Source organism: Mobula birostris, chromosome 27 (genome assembly GCF_030028105.1).
Source record: "Mobula birostris isolate sMobBir1 chromosome 27, sMobBir1.hap1, whole genome shotgun sequence".
Taxonomy (NCBI): domain Eukaryota; kingdom Metazoa; phylum Chordata; class Chondrichthyes; order Myliobatiformes; family Myliobatidae; genus Mobula; species Mobula birostris.
In genome coordinates, this window is record NC_092396.1 from 22171234 (window position 1) to 22188404 (window position 17171).

Consider the following 17171-nt stretch of genomic DNA (forward strand, 5'->3'; position numbering starts at 1 on the left):
TAAACTGGTATCTCATACAAGATTACACTGCGCTTTCCTGACCCTTAGTCTTCTGCACCCCTCGTCCATGCCCCTGGATGACGCATCCTTCTACCCACAGAGAGACCTAGGGCCCCAACTTGTATGGTTAATTTGCATGTTAATCTAATATAACAAAAGTGTGTATTTCTACACTTTCAAAAAGCCTGATTTGTACAGCAATATGGGATAAAAAGATGGGGTTATGTTTTCTGTCATTGTTTTTTTTCTGTTTCATGGATGTCTGTGAAGAGTAAGAATTTCAGGTTGTATATTGTATACTTTCTCTGATATTAAATTGAACCACTGGAAAATAAGCACATCCCCAAAGGATAACCCCCCGTCATCGCAAGGAAGCTACAAATCTCTGTTATGACAGCAGGGATAACCCTAGAGATGTCTCCAAGGATGTCTTCTTGGTGACCAAACACCTCCATTAGAAAAAGGAAATATCATGGATCAAGATAGGCAAAGTGTACTGTAACAATATATTGGGAGGCGATGATGCAGCAAGTCAGTGCAGGTGCTGAGAACAGTTAATTAACACAGGTACGAGATACACCAGACCTCTGGAGGTCTGTGGTAAGTGCAGAAACTGGGTCCATTGCTGCTCATCATCACCTTTGTATCCTTGGTCGAAATTGAACAAAGGGATTCTTTCGGCTCCCTGATCGAAGGCAGGAACCTGCAAGGCACACGATGAACATGCGTTGAAGGTGTATCAGAAACGATTAACCACATGCTTTCTTGTTGGGGCAGTGAAGGATAATTGAATATCGGTATTATCGGTGAAGGTGCTGTACCTTGTGTTGGAATATCTATAAAAAGCTGTGCTTTGTATAATAGGCATACGTAGACCTCACCAAGGTGAACGTGCATTTCCCCTTACTCAAAGAGAGATCTGTCAGATAAATGTTATTTGACCTGGGTAAGGATTTGTGTATTTCTCATGCTCTGCGTCAGCACAATATGGGATCAGAGAAATGTTAAGGACACACCATTATTCAACTTTTAAACCCCCAAGCTTTGAGTTTCTTCTGCTTCTTTATCAATGCACTTGGCAAGAATGAAGAGCTCACACTTCAGGTCCACAGAAGACTGATGTCCCAAATGGGAACCACAGGTTCATCTGCGGACGAGGTAAGAGATGCTGTCTGAACACGGCTGGGTGGTTTGGGAAAAGTTCCTTTTACCACTTAGGTTGGGTTTTAGATACGTAGCAAACCTATAGCACAATACAGGCCCTTCGGCCCACAAAGCTGTGCTGAACAGGTCTTTACCTTAGAACTACCTAGGCTTACCCATAGCCCTCTATTTTTCTAACCTCCATGTACCTATCCAGGAGTCTCTTAAAAGGCCCTTTCATTTCTGTCTCCACCACCACCACTGGCAGCCCCTTTTCACGCACTCACAACTCTCTGCGTAAAAAACTTACCCCTGACATCTCCTCTGTACCTACCTCCAAGCACCTTAAAACTATCCCCCTCATGCTAGACATTTCGGCCGTGGAAAAAAAACCTCTGACTATCCACACAATAAATCCCTCTCTTTATCTTGTACACCCCTATCAGGTCACCTCTCATCCTCCATCGCTCCAAGGAGAAAAGGCCAAGTTCACTCAACCTATTCTCATAAGACATGCTCCCCAATCCAGGCAACATCCTTGTAAATCTCCTCTGCACCCTTAATATGGTTTCCACATCCTTCCTGTAGTGAGGTGATAAGAATTGAGCACAGTACTCCAAGTGGGGTCTGATCAGGGTCCTATATAGCTGCAACATTACCTCTCAGCTCTTAAACTCAATCCCATGGTTGATGAAGGCCAATGCACCGTATGCCTTCTTAACCACAGAGTCAACCTGCACAGCAGCTTTGAGTGTCCTATGAGCTCGGACCCCAAGATCCCTCTGATCCTCCACACTGCCAAGAGTCCTACCATTAATGCTATATTCTGCCATCATATTTGACCTACCAAAATGAACCACCTCATACTTTTCTGGGTTGAACTCCATCTGCCACTTCTCAGCCCAGTTTTGCATCCTATCAATGTCCCGCTGTAACGTCTGACAACCCTCCACACTGTCTACAATACCCCCAATCTTTGTGTCATCAGCAAATTTACTAACCCATCTCTCCACTTCCTCATCCAGGCCATTTATGAAAATCAGGGGTCCCAGAACAGATACCTGAGGCACACCACTGGTCACTGACCTCCATGCAGAATATGACCCGTCTACAACCACTCTTTGCCTTCTATGGCAAACCAGTTCTGGATCCACAAAGAATGTCCTCTTGGATCCCATGCCTCCTTACTTTCTCAATAAGCTTGCACGGGGTACCTTAATGCTTTGCTGAAATCCATATATACTACATCTACGGCTCTACCTTCATTGTCTCTCAAGACTCTCAGTGCAGTCCTGATTGCTCATTCACCACTTGGCCTGGAATTTTGAGAAATCCATGGGAATGTTGCGTTTGCCCCATCTAAAGCCACAAATCTATTAATTTGCCCACCTAGTAATGTCTTCATTTGACCGAGCTTGGAAGAGAGCAGTAGTTATCAGAGTCTGGCATCAGGCAGGCAAATAACATGGTTTGCTTCAAGGCACCATCTCAGTGCAATTAGTGTTGGACTGCTTTGCTTTACCTGACCCACTGGTGAATAATTAATCTACATGACTCAGGCCCTGTACTCACTGGAGTTTAGAAAAATGGGGGGGGGGGGGGGGAAAGAAGAGATCTCATTGAAACCTACAGAATCTTGGAAGACCTTGATAGGGTAGATCTGGAAAAGATGCTTCCAATAGTGGGAGAGGATAAGACCAGTGGCCACAGCCTCACAAAATCAAAGACGTCCCTTTAGAATAGAGATTAGGTGGAATTTCTGTAGCCAGACAGTGGTGAACTTGTAGAATTGGTTGCTACAGACTGCAGTAGAAGTCAGGTCCTGGAGTATATTTAAAGTGGAGGTCGCCAAGTTCTTGATTAGTAAGGGCATCAAAGGTTACAGGAAGATGGGAATGGGGCTGAGAGGGAAAATAAATCAGACATGACTGACTGGCAGAGCAGACTTGGACTGAATTATTACTGCTATGTCTTATGGAAAATGATGCCTTTCTATATTTTGGAATGTTGCTCCAGTGCCTTACAACCCCCAAGTCTCAAAAGCAAATAGGAGGGCAGGGAATATCATTGGCCAGTATACTATGTTTGGTGCCAGATTTGAGGTCTTCACATTCAGAAGCCCATTTCCTCAGAGGGCCAAGGACTATACTGGCACACTTGTCATCTTAGCAGACTTCATCATCATCATTTGGCTTCACTGCCTGCGGTTTGGTAGATGGTCTATATTTTCCGGTGCCTCACTGGGACACTTTGTCAGAGGGTGGAGTTGTACAGCAGCTCCCACTGGAATGAACCTCTGTGTTCTGCAGATGCCCTGTATAAAGCACATCCTCTTGCATACTTAATGAATTAGAGCTCAGCATCAAGACAACTGAGATTGGGGGTAACTTTGATTCATTGAGTGGAGGCACCATAGGACGAATAGTTTCCCCATTAGTCCTCTAGTTCAACTCTCTTCTAGCAGAGCCTTTATTGAAATGAGGTAGACATCGATTCACTTGTTGACATGCAGCTTATGCATATCTAGAATAGGGCATTTCTTCAGCTTCCAGAAAAACACACAGCTCAGGTAACCAAATGAGCCATCAGATTTGAATCTGAGTCAAAGGAGCTTCTTAGTCATCGTTGATGAGTCCCTGGAGACCTCTCGGTGAGCAATCTTTGTCAACACTGATGCGTGTGAGATAACCCAGTATATAGGCAGAGATTTGATTGTTGAGAATCCTTGTCCCACCAGTCCAGGGTTCCAACCTTTTTCATGCCACGGAGCCTTACCATTAACTGAGGGGTCCATGGACCCCAGGTTGGGAACCTCTGCACGAGTCAAAGGGAAGCAGCCTCTCCAAACTAGTGCAATTCCTATGCACAGGCCGGGGGAAGAAAAAGTGGAGGATAAAAATGTGAAATACAAAGATGCAATGAAGGACAGGTGAAAGGGGCAAAAGGGAGCATTGGAAAGTAAAGGCCCAGCAGCAGTAAGAAACAGCAATAAGCCAAGGTAGGCGCAGCAAGCGATGCACATGCATGTGGATGGCAAGAGGGAGAGTAAACTTTCAAAGCCATTTGGTGACATGGAGAAAAAGAGGCATAAATAGAAAGTGGCAGGAATAGCTGAAGGAAGAGAAATTCAGCAATTGGTTTGAATCATTAAATCTCTTCCCCACACCCCCCCCAATACAAAAGGCAATCAAATCCATTACATCCACACCAACATCTTGGAAGAGCTGATTAGTTCAACTGTAAGTATGTGACCAATTGCATATTAAAAGCTGGATCTGCTTTCAGTACAGGTTTCTGTCAGTACTATAAAGCTATGTATTAGTTCCCTCATTGTTCCACTATGAACACCTAGGATCTGATTACTAATCTACTTGAGAGGACATCATGATGGATAATTGCTGAGCTAAAGCTCAGCTGTACCTCTCCATAATAGAAAGTGAACTATTTTGAGACAGCATGGATCTAGCTCATCTTACAAGTTATTCCGACAACATCTTGAAAAGCCTCTTGGGCAATGGATAGAGCATCATTCCATTACCCACACATTTATCATAAATAACTCATTATCTCCACAAAACCATACTGTCCAAGATAGATTAAGATATTCTACATAAAATAGCATTAAATGATTTATTGGGACAGAAATAAATTACAGTTTGGCCCAGTACATTGGAAGCAATATTGGAACAAAGCAAAGAGCAGGACTTAGGCAAGCATCCCAGTGATTTAAAAAAGAAACACAACTGTCCTCTTCTTCTTCAATCATTGATGTACAATGAGCCCTTGTGCCAAAAACTACATCCTATTAGTACTATTTTCGCTAGACAGGCCCAATTATCTTCTCTTTTAAGTGTAATCAAATATATTTCAGTATTCTTTAGTACATGAAAATTGGATGATCAAAGCTGAGGAAGACAACATGTACTGATGTTTTCCAGCAAGCAGTTTTTCTCCCCAGCCTGTCACATTTTCCAAGTTACCAAAATCTTATTGAAGAATTTCATATAATCATACTTAGATTCAAGTATGCATGGTAATAACTATTTCTTGTCAAAGTCCACACAGCAATGCCAAAGATTTTTGGACAGATTTGAAGTCTGCTTCAAATGTTTTGTTAAATTGCCAGCAAAACTCAGTTACAAAACAGATGAAAATTATTTACAGTAATTATTCACATTTATTCCTTTAGTCGCGGTGCACAATACGTGAAAATATTCCATCGGGTTCTCTGCCATCGCCTAACGCATCAAGGAAGCCTTCTTCCCTTCTTCGCTTTGCTAGTGCTGCCAGGGATTTGAATGTCTTTGGTTCGTATACAGCCAAATCAGCAAGTACTTTCCTATTTAGTTCCACTTGACTCTATCAAAATTTAATAACAAAAGCTTTAATTATTAAAACATCTCATACAATTTTCAGAACTTTTTTCTATCAAATCTAAAGCATAAAAATTACAAAAAAAGCCAGTTAAACAACACATTTATCAGAGTGGAAAGCAGCACTGTGTCAAATTTAGTCGGAATCTGAAGTTGCATGGACTGACCCAGCTGCCGATTTCTCTGAACTTATCCTCTACTTCAACATTTAATACATAGAGTCAGTGTGCAGTAACTCTGGGCTTTGACATAACTTTCTATTGTCAACACAGTGGGCAAGAAAATAAAATTTATATTCATTTACGTATTTGTACAACCCAATCTCCCAGCCAAGCCATACAAACTTTATCACTCCCATGGGAGAACTGGTCTATCCTTTCTGAATGTTACCATATAACTAACCAAAAGTGTAGAAAAACTGAATTTATTCATTTTTGGACCAATAATTAATCCTAAAAATACCACTCTTACATAACAGAAAAATAAACTATAAGAATTTGACACAGCATTTACATTTTGAAGCATTGTAGCAACTCAATTACTTTATTCCTGTTAGTGGTTATAACTATTTAGACAGCAATTTTTTTCTAAACAATGATATTTCAAAACAGTAAATTAGGCAAGTTCTAGCTGCTGGACAGAACACTACAATAATTCCTGTGTTCTCTGAATCGTGTCGTCTAGCACAGCCTGTTTTAATATTTCATGCAGAAGACACCATGCTCTGGCATGCCCTCATTGAAGCATCAGTTTAGAATATGTTTAAGTTCTCAGAAGAGCACATGCCCACCAGGTCCCAGGTTCCAAGAACTCAGCCAAAACTAATTTAGAAATCATGAGAAGCCCTCATAATGGAATGCAAAATAAACCACCCGCTCATTGCAACATGATCAAGGCCATCAACCCACTAAATATTTATAAGCTGCAAACTCACCTTAATCAAATTACAAATTAGTATTGGGTATTTCAGCCCATGCTCCCTGGAGGCTGCTGCTATTCTGCTGATCCAAAGCTGAAACAAAATAATTCATCATATTTTCTTTATTCAATCATGAATTTTATTACAAGAACCAGGGATATTGGCAGGTAAACTTCTAAGGAAGTAGAACTACTGAATGACTTCAGTACTATTGTACCATTTAAAAATCAAGTAGAGCTTAGCATTTTTAAAAAATAAAATGTTCATGTATTTTGGTCCTTCATGTCAGCAAACAAAGTAAAAAATAATTAAGGGAAACCGTACTGCAGGTAGGCAGGATATATGTATGGGAAAGATGTAGATCAGGATACAGTAATGGTTAGTCATTCTAGGACTGTATCTTGGAAATGGCCTCTGAAATGTCCATTTTACTACCTAAGCCAACTGGCATTTGATGTAGCTGAGGACTCAAAGACAACTATTCTCTCGAAACAATGATCAGGAACGTCAACAGCCACCTTAGGAAAAAATAAACTCTGTGGCGTTAATTTCTGTAGCTCTGTAGCTTCTGTACTATTTAATAAACTTTACTTCAGTAATACAAATTAACCCACCTAGGTATCAAATACTACATGAACATCCCCATTTACACACAACCCCATATTGTATTACATTTTATTAAGGCCACAAGATAGAGCTGAAGGAAACCACATGACTCACGTAGTTCACTCTGCACAAAAGTTTAACACTTCACCATGTAGCTTTCAATTCCTTCAACTGACCTACCTAAAATTACAATTGTATACACAAAAGGCTAATCAAAAGACCCATATTTGAATATTTCCCCAAATCATGACTAATAATGAACTGACTTGGGCACAAAGTAGCAGTGACCCAATACTTGAATAACAAATAAAACGTAGGTCGATCAACCATTCAGTAAGAACTAATCTTGTACTTCAGCCTTGCGTTCCTGTCCTAACATGGTTATCCTTGAGTCCATGAATATCAAAAGATCTGTGATTTCTGTCCAGAAATATTTCCAGTGGCTGAGCATTGAATAGAGTATTCCAAAGATTTACTATCATCGGGGAGAAAAAATTTCTTCTCAACTCTGCCATGACAGACTAACCCCTTATTTTGAGACTGTGACCCCTGTTTTTAGCTACTCCAGCTAGGAGACACATCAGCTCCACACCTATCCTTTCAAGTCCCACAAGTTTTATGTATTTCAATAAGATTCCTTCTTATTCTTTTAAAATAAAAAGAGTATAGGATCAGTCTGCTTACTCTCTTTTCATAAACCAAGCCTGAAACTCCAGTAGTAAAACTGGAGCGTCTGTGCCAGTCTCTGACTTGCAAGTAGCGTGAATTCCAGTTAATTGGGCCATCAGTTCATCAGAGCAGCTGCTTATTTGGGACAGCTCTTCAAGAACAAAAACTGAGAAAATAGCCAAGTTTTCCTTCAGTTATTTGGGAGACTTTGCTGCTTAATTGGGAGAGGAGACTGTTGACAAACAGCTTCTAACTAGTGTCAGTTGTGTGCATGTCTATAGCCATTAATTCCTACACCATGCTTAGAGCAAACAGTTTTTAAATAATACACGTTGCGTGTGTTTGTGTTCAAATAGCAGTGATTTTTGTCACTGACAGTTGGCAAGAAATAAGCAGCAAGACAGTTCAGAGCTGTTTCAATTACTGCTGATTCAGGCTTGCAGATACATGCTAGAAATGGCCAGGAATGAAAATGAAACGATTTCACTACTTAAGTTAGACATTACAAAGAATTTAAAGGTATCAACAATGTTACAGTGAAAATGAAGAATTGGAGGATGCAATTGTCAAAAGCCTTGTATGAAGGCAGTCCATTATCTGCACTAGGTGTCTGCGCTGATTTTGTTCATTTACAGTCAAAAGAACATGTCACTGTACACTTACTAAATAATAGTTTTATAACACTGTACTAGTATTGGTAGTGTTCTAATTTGCTCTGAATTTCATTTAAATGCATAATTTAATTATCAGTTTGTCTTTTTTATACCTTATTAACTATTTCCATGAAACTTCGGCTTACTATGGCAGCCACTTAACTGTACCAAATGGAGGGGTCCTGATGTGTCCCAGTTAACCAGAATCCACTGTATTTCCTGCCTCGATTTGAAATACCATACCTGTTCACAACATACACGCTGTCAGGTTGACACTGCAACTAACTAGCAATCTTTAAGATAATCAACACGAAATAAAAACATCAAAAAGCATGAAAATTCCTTGCACCCCTGTGTATGCAACAATAGTCTAAACTTACAGCCCATTTAAGTGCTGCTTGCTCTGTTAAATATTCCTCTCCTGAGTTCTCATGCCAAATGATACCAATTTCTCTAATACTTCATAAAGCACTGGCTCTCCCATTCCACATTTACAAACAACCCTCCAGAAGCACTATTGTCACTCAACTCATTTCATGTTTCTCTATAACTTGAGACTACAGCTGCATATCTTGCCAGATGTCTGCAAAACCCCTCCCCAGTTGCCGACTAGCCCCGTCACTGGGGCTCTTTACCGTCCTCATGTTCCGTTTCTTCAGTTTCCTGGCTTTGGTGGAGTAGAGGAAGGCTCTCCGGACGGCCCGCAACGCCAGGCTGTAGCATCGATTCTTCCGCCCGCGGAAATGCTGCATAAACAAAGAAATAATAAATGAGAATCGATCTTCGGGCAGGTCATAGGGCTGAGGTGAGAGGTGGAAGATTCAGAAGAGAACGTAAGGGCAACTTCACGCAATGAGCTGCCAGAGGAAGTGGTTGAGGCAGGTACATTAACAACATTTAAAAGGACATTAGCACAAGAGGAGATGGATGGGAGGATAGATAGCATTATGGACCAAACGAGGCTAAAGTCACATAGACGAATTTGCCCGAAGGGCTTATTTCCTTGCTATATGACTGACTCTATGACTGGCACACGGAGGCCAGGTCACAGTGATAGACTCAGGCCTTTCGGCCCACCAACTCCATGCTGACTACAGGGATCCCATTGCCAACAGCAACTGGGGCTTTACCGCTTCCTATTAAACCCAAACCTGTCCCGCTGGATAAAGTTATGGTCGGGCCCCGGAGCTGGGAGTCTGGCGGCATCCCAGCAGCCCGGCCTCAGGTCCCGACCCTCAGCCTGCCTGCCCGCCCGGCCTCCCTCCCTCACCCGTGCGTGCTTCAGGACTTCTTGGACCCGCCAATATCGATCGGGCCCGCGGCTCCGGATCCAACGCGAGAGCGTAAGGAAAACCATCAGCGTGAGAGCGGCAGTTCGGATCCCCGCCCGCCGCCGGCTGTGTCCAAGACCCGCCTCGACTTCACCTCCACCGGCTCGGTCCCAAGGAGATGCGGCCCCTCACCTCGGGGGACGTCACAGGCCCCACATCCGGCGGTCCCTGCCCTATGATTGGTCACTCCAATCGTGCGCATGCGTACCACCTCCCGGGGTGGGCGGGGTTACAGTTCAGCCCGAGTACGCACGTGATTTTGTGTTAACTCTGTCATTGAAAGTTGTCTCTGTTCAGGGAGATGTTTGTGTCCTGTTAGAAGTCGGGGATAGTGTCTGATTATTTTAAAATTAAATTAAAACATTGGAAACGTTTGGATATTTTCAGCACAACAGATTAAATCAGTAGTATATGTATTTCGCATTCTTTCCACGTACTCATACAGTTAGGAGATTTAGCCTGTTGCAATTAAAAATGAGACCAGAGAAAATGGAAAATCCATAGTTACTGAACTTGTACACCGACTAAAGCTGATTGAAACTTCGCTTTCATGTATTATTGTTTTTCTTAATGGTAAAGTCTAATTAGCATAACTGAACTCAAAGCGTTTTAAATCTTTCATTGAGAATACCATAAGGCAGTGAATGAGCAAGAACTTGGTGTTTCATTCACTGGAGATTTCTGGTTGTAAAGCCTAAAACTTGTGAATTAAAGGACGGAAGAACTGAATATTTGAAACAAAAAATAGAAAATGTAGTGAGTACTCAGCAGGTTAGGCGGTATCAGTAGTGAAAACGAAGGCTTCTAGTAAACATTACGTGACTAATGTTTCAGGTTGGTGACCTTGCATGCGAACAATTAAATATTTAATTTTATATCCAAAATAATAAAGATAAACATTTACTACAATAAGATTTCCCTCAAAATCTGATGTTTATCAAATCCTATATTGTATTAGCTTTCCTGATTACAAATATGCCATGTATTCTTTTCCTCGTCCTAATCCCAGACACTCAGGGTGTGTTAGTATTATATTTACCACTATACTTTGTTCACAAGTGAACTCCTTGGGATTTGTGGTGATAAGCCATTGAACAATTTATACAAATAACATCTGGATTTGATTTTGTCACTGAAAGCTGGATGGGGAAGGATGATTACCTAATTAGCTTTGAAAATACTGTTAGCTTCTCACAGAGGTCCGCAGCGATACACATAGGCCTACTGAGTCTCTGCCAGCCATCATTACCTATTTTTGATGGACTGTTCAAGTTAATCAGTGAGATGTTTGGTTAAAAAAAAGATGTCATAATCCAAATAAATGTCCAAAAAGAAACTGAGCCTGAAAGTGTCAGTTGGAGTAACAAAATATTGGAGTTTATTTGATGAGATGGCGGCGAGTTCAGAAAAGTGGCATTATTTTCTTCTGCAAGCGTTCCTAAAGCTACATAACTAGTTGGGGGGTGGCTCTCTGCTCTGTGATGTTAGAATGCACGAGAGTCAAGTAAAATGTAAATGAAAACATAAACAGGAGTCAGCCAAAAAGGCATTTCAATTCAAGAATATAGGCATTCCACAAAGATCTGCCAGGGAATCGTTGGAAGATTTACTTTTATCCAATTCCAGACACATTAGAAACGTTTTTATTGTTGACTGCGCACAGTGTATATAAAAAAAAACTTAAAATTGTAAGCCTGGTCTCAGTAATTAGTTAGAAAGTGTTTCAAGGACAGTATCAAAGCCCTGTGAAATGACCCATCATAGTTCTGCGTGAATGCTGAGCAATGCCCGTGAGGCAGCTGCAACAAACTCATTCACGAGGGCCTTAAGTTTACAACATCAAAACCACCTTGTTGATTACCAATTGAGGAAGCCCGCTGACAAAATGCATACCTCAGTGGTTTATTTGCAAGTGCCACGGTCACGCAGAAAAGATGAAACTAAATTTCTCTTCAGTTATAATTTTACTACAACCTTAGAGTGCTCTATCAGAAGATGGTGATGGAAGCTTCCCTCGAATACCATGAGTGAACTGCAAACAGACATCAACACAACACCAAAACTCCTAAAGGATGCTGCTCCTAAGTGTTAGAATCAGTTGTTTTTTTAAATTACCTTTTATAAGATATCAATTGAATTAATGCAAGACCAAGAACATTGTTTCCTTTTTGCTATCATAATTACTATTTTTAATATAGTCATAGTCATAGCCATAGTCATACTTTATTGATCCCGGGGGAAATTGGTTTTCATTACAGTTGCACCATAAATAATAAATAGTAATGAACCATAAATAGTTAAATAGTAATATGTAAATTATGCCAGTAAATTACGAAATAAGTCCAGGACCAGCCTATTGGCTCAATAATTTGTATCTTTAAAAAACTCATGTATTTTTCACAAACGAGAGAAAATCTGCAGATGCTTATTATTTATTATTTTTATTTATTAGTTATGTTTATTATTTATTGTTGCATTTGTTATGTTATGATTGCACTGCCCCTGAGAAACGCCGTCTCATTCTGCCCTGCAGAGCTGATGTATGGTTAGAATGACAATAAAGTTTTTTGAATCTTTGAATCTTGAATCTTGAAATCCGAGCAACAGACACAAAATGCTGGAGGAACTCAGCAGGCATTTATGGAAAAAAGTACAGTCGACGTTTTGGCCCAAAATGTCCTGCTGAAGGGCCTCGGCCTGAAACACTGACTGTACTCTTTTCCACAGATGCTGCCTGGCCTGCAAGTTCCTCCAGCATTTTGTGTGTGTTGCTTGGATTTTTCACAGTATGTGGTGGTTCATCTCCGCCTACTGGCCAAAGGCAGTATAACAGTTATGTACACCCTTTTATCTTTTAATTGGCTAAATGTTAGCACTTTATTTATTTATTGATTGAGATACAACGTGGAACAGCCCCTTCCTGCCTTTCGAGCCTTGCCGCCCAGCAACCCCACGATTTAATCCCAGCCTAATCACAGGACAGTTTACAACGACCAATTAACCTACCAACCAGTACGCCTTTAGACTGTGGGAGGAAACCCACGTGGTCGCGGGGAGAACGTACAAACTCCTTATGGGCAGCAGTGGGAAGTGAATCCAGGTCGCCTGTGCTGAAAAGCGTTGTGCTGACCATTACGCTACTTTGCCACCCCATATATGTTATAATTGTTATAATTATGTAGCCTTTCGATTGGATTCTATTATCTAAGTAATTTCTGTTATCTCAAGAATAAAAGTGATGGCTTTTTCAAAAGCACCATGTTGAATCTATTTAATCTCGGGTTCTCAGCTCCTCACTTAGTTTCAAGTGCTCTGTATCTTTGTTTGAACTTTAAAGTAAGTGATTGTGAAGAATCAACATTTTTTTGCTCATTCCCGAACTCCTAAGAGAACCCAGGCGTTGAAAGATCCGTCATCAGTTTTCAGAAGTAGCTCTGCATATTAGACTAGAAAAGAATAACGGTAGGGGTAGATGTAACACAGGAACATGCAGATGTCATCAAGGAAGTTATAAAATTCAACAGTACAATCTTGCTAGGTAGGCAGGAAGTGGCGCTATTTAATGGGATGATCACTGAGGTATGTTAGATTATACCACAGCAAGAGATGACTTTAGCCATCAAGACTATGCCAAATCTCCTCTGTTCCAATTCAAAAATAATGCTACGGCCTTATTCTCCTGAGCTGACTTTCCCAACAATTTCCTCTTTGTCACAACAGCACCAATTACATCGAAATAGGATTTGGACTACACCTTTCAAATCTTCCCTTCTTTCTCCCTCCTCTTTCAGCATTCCAATGGGATGGTTCACTCCACAATTTCAAGGTTTGCTCTTACATCTCCATCAACCACTCCCTTCTCATGGCATCGTCCCATGCCCGCCCAGCTGCCCTTTTACCGTCTCCCTTCCTGTGCTGCTAGAGGTCTTTCCAGGTGAAGCAGAAGTTCATTTGCCCCTGTGTCCAGTGTCTATCCAGTGCTCATGATGTGAACTCCACTACAGCGGGGAAGCCTAACATAGATAACCACTTTGCAAAACATTCATTTAATACACAAGATTGCCCTGAGCTTCCCTATCACTTAATTCTTCATGTCACTGCCCTCTGACCTCTCCCATTTGGTCTCCTAGACTGATCCAACAATGAACTATGTTAGCTTGAGGAACAACTGCCTGGGCATGTGATAACATGGAGAGTCGCTACTGCATATGGCATTTCATCAGCCTTTTTTCTGTTTGGCTAAATCCATTGTAAGATTTTTTTTCTGGTATTTCTCCATTCATGGGGAGCTGCCTGATCCGCTGGGGACTTCCAGTGTTCCTTTTGTTTAAGTTTTCCAGCAACTGCCAAAGTTGCAATAAGTTCTTTTGTTTCTTTTCACCTTTATTCATTTATTAACTAGATGGGACTACAAACAACGACGTTACCTGGACGACCTTAATCTCCACCCTATCACAGGTATTCCTTTTGTTCCCTCCATGCCTCCAGGTCTCTGCTATTTAATACGGGTTGTTTTCTCAATTTTCCTGTTCTAATGATGAGTTATTGACAAGAAACTGTTCCTTTCCGCTCACATACTGCCTGACCTGCCGTGTGTTTCAGCTGAGCAACACACGCACACGATGCTGGAGGAACTCAGCAGGCCAGGCCACATCCACGGAAAAGAGTAAACAGTCGATGTTTCAGGCCAAGGCCCTTCAGCAGGACTCACTGAAGGGTCTCGGCCCAAGACGTCGACTGTACTCTTTTTCCATAGATGCTGTCTGTCCTGCCGAGTTCCTCCAGCATTTTGCGTGTGTGTTGCTTGGATTTCCAGCATCTGCAGATGTGTATGTGTGTCAGCCATTTTGTTTTGTTTCAGACCCCACATCTGGTGTTGGACTATTTAGTGTGAGGTACGTTGTTGTCACTGTTTCTCCCTGAGGTGCACAGTAAGAGAAACGCTCCCGCGCAGATAGGCTTTGTTGCTGCGTAGTTGGAATTTTCTTTTGTATAATGTTAACTTAAAGTGTTGCTCAGTTTTCAGGCAGTGTAAAAAAATTCCTGCTCAGAGCAATGGTTGGTCTGCACAGTTGTAAAAAAAAGTAGAGGGAACATGCTGGGAAATTAACCTGGTCAGGTGTCAGGTCTCTCAGTGGGAGAGCATTTTGGAGATAGTGATCACAATTCTATCTCCTTTACCTCTCCTCTCATTGGAAGGGGACAGGAACAGACATGTTAGGGAAACATTTAATTGGAGTAAGGAGAAATATCAGGCAGGAACTTGGAAGCATAAATTGGAAACAGATGTTCTCTGGGAAGTGTACAGAAGAAATGTGACAAACGTTCAGGGGATATTTGCATGGAGTTCTGCATAGGTACGTTCCAATGAGACAGGGAAAGGATGGTAGGGTACAGGAACCATGGTGTACAAAGGCTGTTGTAAATCTAGTCAAGAAGAAAAGAAAAGCTTATGAAAGGTTGAAAAAACTAGGTAATGATAGAGATCTAGAAGATTATAAGGCTAGCAGGAAGGAGCTTAAGAATGAAATTAGGAGAGCCAGAAGAGGCCATGAGAAGACCTTAGCGAGCAGGATTGAAGAAAACCTCAAGGCATTCTACAAGTATGTAAAGAGCAAGAGAATAAGCCATGAGAGAATAGAACCAATCAAGTGTGACAGTGGAAAAGTGTGTATGGAACCGGAGGAAGTAGCTGAGGTACTTAATGAATACTTTGCTTCGGTATTCTCGACGGAAAAGGATCTTGGCGATTGTAGGGATGACTTACGGTGGACTGAAAAGCTTGAGCATGTAGATATTAAGGAAGAGGATGTGCTGGAGCTTTTGGAAAGCATCAAGTTGGATAAGTCACTGGGACTGGATGGGATGTATCCCAGGCTACTGTGGGAAGCAAGGGAGGAGATTGCTGAGCCTCTGGTGATGATCTTTGCATCATCAATGAGGACGGGAGAGGTTCTGGAGGATTGGAGGGTTTCGGATGTTGTTCCCTTATTCAAGAAAGGGAGTAGGGTTAGCCCTGGAAATTACAGCCAGTGAGTCTTACTTCAGTGGTTGGTAAGTTGATGGAGAAGATCCTGAGAGGCAGGATTTATGAACATTTGGAGAGGCATAATATGATTAGGAATAGTCAGCATGGCTTTGTCAAAGGCAAGTCATGCCTTACGAGCCTGATTCAATTTTTTGAGGATGTGACTAAACACATTGATGAAGGTAGAGCCGTAGATGTAGTGTATATGGATTTCAGCAAGGCATTTGATAAAGTACTCCATACAAGGCTTATTAAGAAAGTAAGGAGGCATGGGATCCAAGAGGACATTGCTTCGTGGATCCAGAACTGGCTTGCCCACAGAAGACAAAGAGTGGTTGTAGACAGGTCATATTCTGCATGGAGGCCGGTGACCAGTGGTGTGCCTCAGGGATCTGTTCTGGGACCCTTACTCTTCATGATTTTTATAAATGACCTGGATGAGGAAGTGGAGGGTTGGGTGAGTAAACCTGAAGATGACACAAGGGTTGGGGGTGTTGTGGATAGTGTGGAGGGCTGTCAGAGTTTACAGCGAGACATTGATAGGATGCAAAACTGGGATGAGGAGTGGCAGATGGAGTTCAACACAGATAAGTGTGAGGTGGTTCATTTTGGTAGGTCAAATGTGATGGCAGAATATAGCATTAATGGTAAGACTCTTGGCATTGTGGAGGATCAGAGGGATCTCGGGGTCCGAGTCCATAGGACACTCAAAGCTGCTGCACAGATTGACTCTGTGGTTAAGAAAGCATACAGTGCATTGACCTTCATCAATTTTGGGATTGAGTTTAAGAGCCGAGAGGTAATGTTGCAGCTATATAGGACCCTGGTCAGACCCCACTTGGAGTACTGTGCTCAGTTCTGGTCGCCTCACTATAGGAAGGATGTGGAAACCATAGAAAGGGTGTAGAGGAGATTTGTAAGGATGTAAATCTGGTTTGGGGAGCATGCCTTATGAGAATAGGTAGAATTAACTTGGCCTTTTCTCCTTAGAGCAATGGAGGATGAGAGGTGACCTGATATAGATGTACAAGATAATGAGAAGCACCGATCGTGTGGATAGTCAGAGGCTTTTTCCCAGGGCTTAAATGGCTAGCACAAGAGGGCACAGTTTTAAGGTGCTGGGGAGTAGGTACAGAGGAGATGTCAGGGGTAAGTTTTTCACGCAGAGTGGTGAGTGTGTTGAATGTGCTGCCAGCAATGGTGGTGCAGGTGGATACGATAGGGTCTTTGAAGAGACTCCTGGACAGGTACATGAAGCTTAGAAAAATAGAGGGCTATGGGTAACCCTAGGCAATTTCTAAGGTAAGGACATGTTCGGCACAGCTTTGTGGGCCGAAGGGCCTGTATTGTGCTGTAGGTTTTCTATGTTTCTTTGCTGTTGTGTAGCATAAATATAATGCAGGGTCCGGTGAAGTACAAGCGATAGTGTGCATCTTATGGTGTTAGATA

The 17171-nt window shown here is 41.8% G+C and overlaps 1 protein-coding gene across 1 annotated transcript; it reads right to left on the reverse strand.

Annotated features, from left to right (window-relative positions):
* Positions 1-4759: 4759 nt before the first annotated feature.
* Positions 4760-9858, reverse strand: mrpl20 (mitochondrial ribosomal protein L20). The gene is made up of 4 exons (XM_072245085.1): positions 9634-9858; positions 8999-9109; positions 6451-6528; positions 4760-5502 (listed from the first exon to the last, which is right to left on the reverse strand). Exons 1-4 carry the CDS (start codon positions 9718-9720, stop codon positions 5329-5331), a joined length of 450 nt encoding a protein of 149 aa, XP_072101186.1. The 5' UTR covers positions 9721-9858; the 3' UTR covers positions 4760-5328.
* Between the last annotated feature and the right edge of the window lie 7313 nt (positions 9859-17171).

Excerpts from the sequence above, each read along its gene's own strand:
- mrpl20 (XM_072245085.1), bottom strand. The coding sequence starts at position 9,720 with ATGGTTTTCCTTACGCTCTCGCGTTGGATCCGGAGCCGCGGGCCCGAT. Across the intron at positions 9,110-9,633 it reads AAGTCCTGAAGCACGCACGG|CATTTCCGCGGGCGGAAGAA; the intron begins GTGAGGGAGGGA and ends TTGTTTATGCAG. Across the intron at positions 5,503-6,450 it reads TAATTTGTAATTTGATTAAG|AGTCAAGTGGAACTAAATAG; the intron begins GTGAGTTTGCAG and ends AAATTTTGATAG.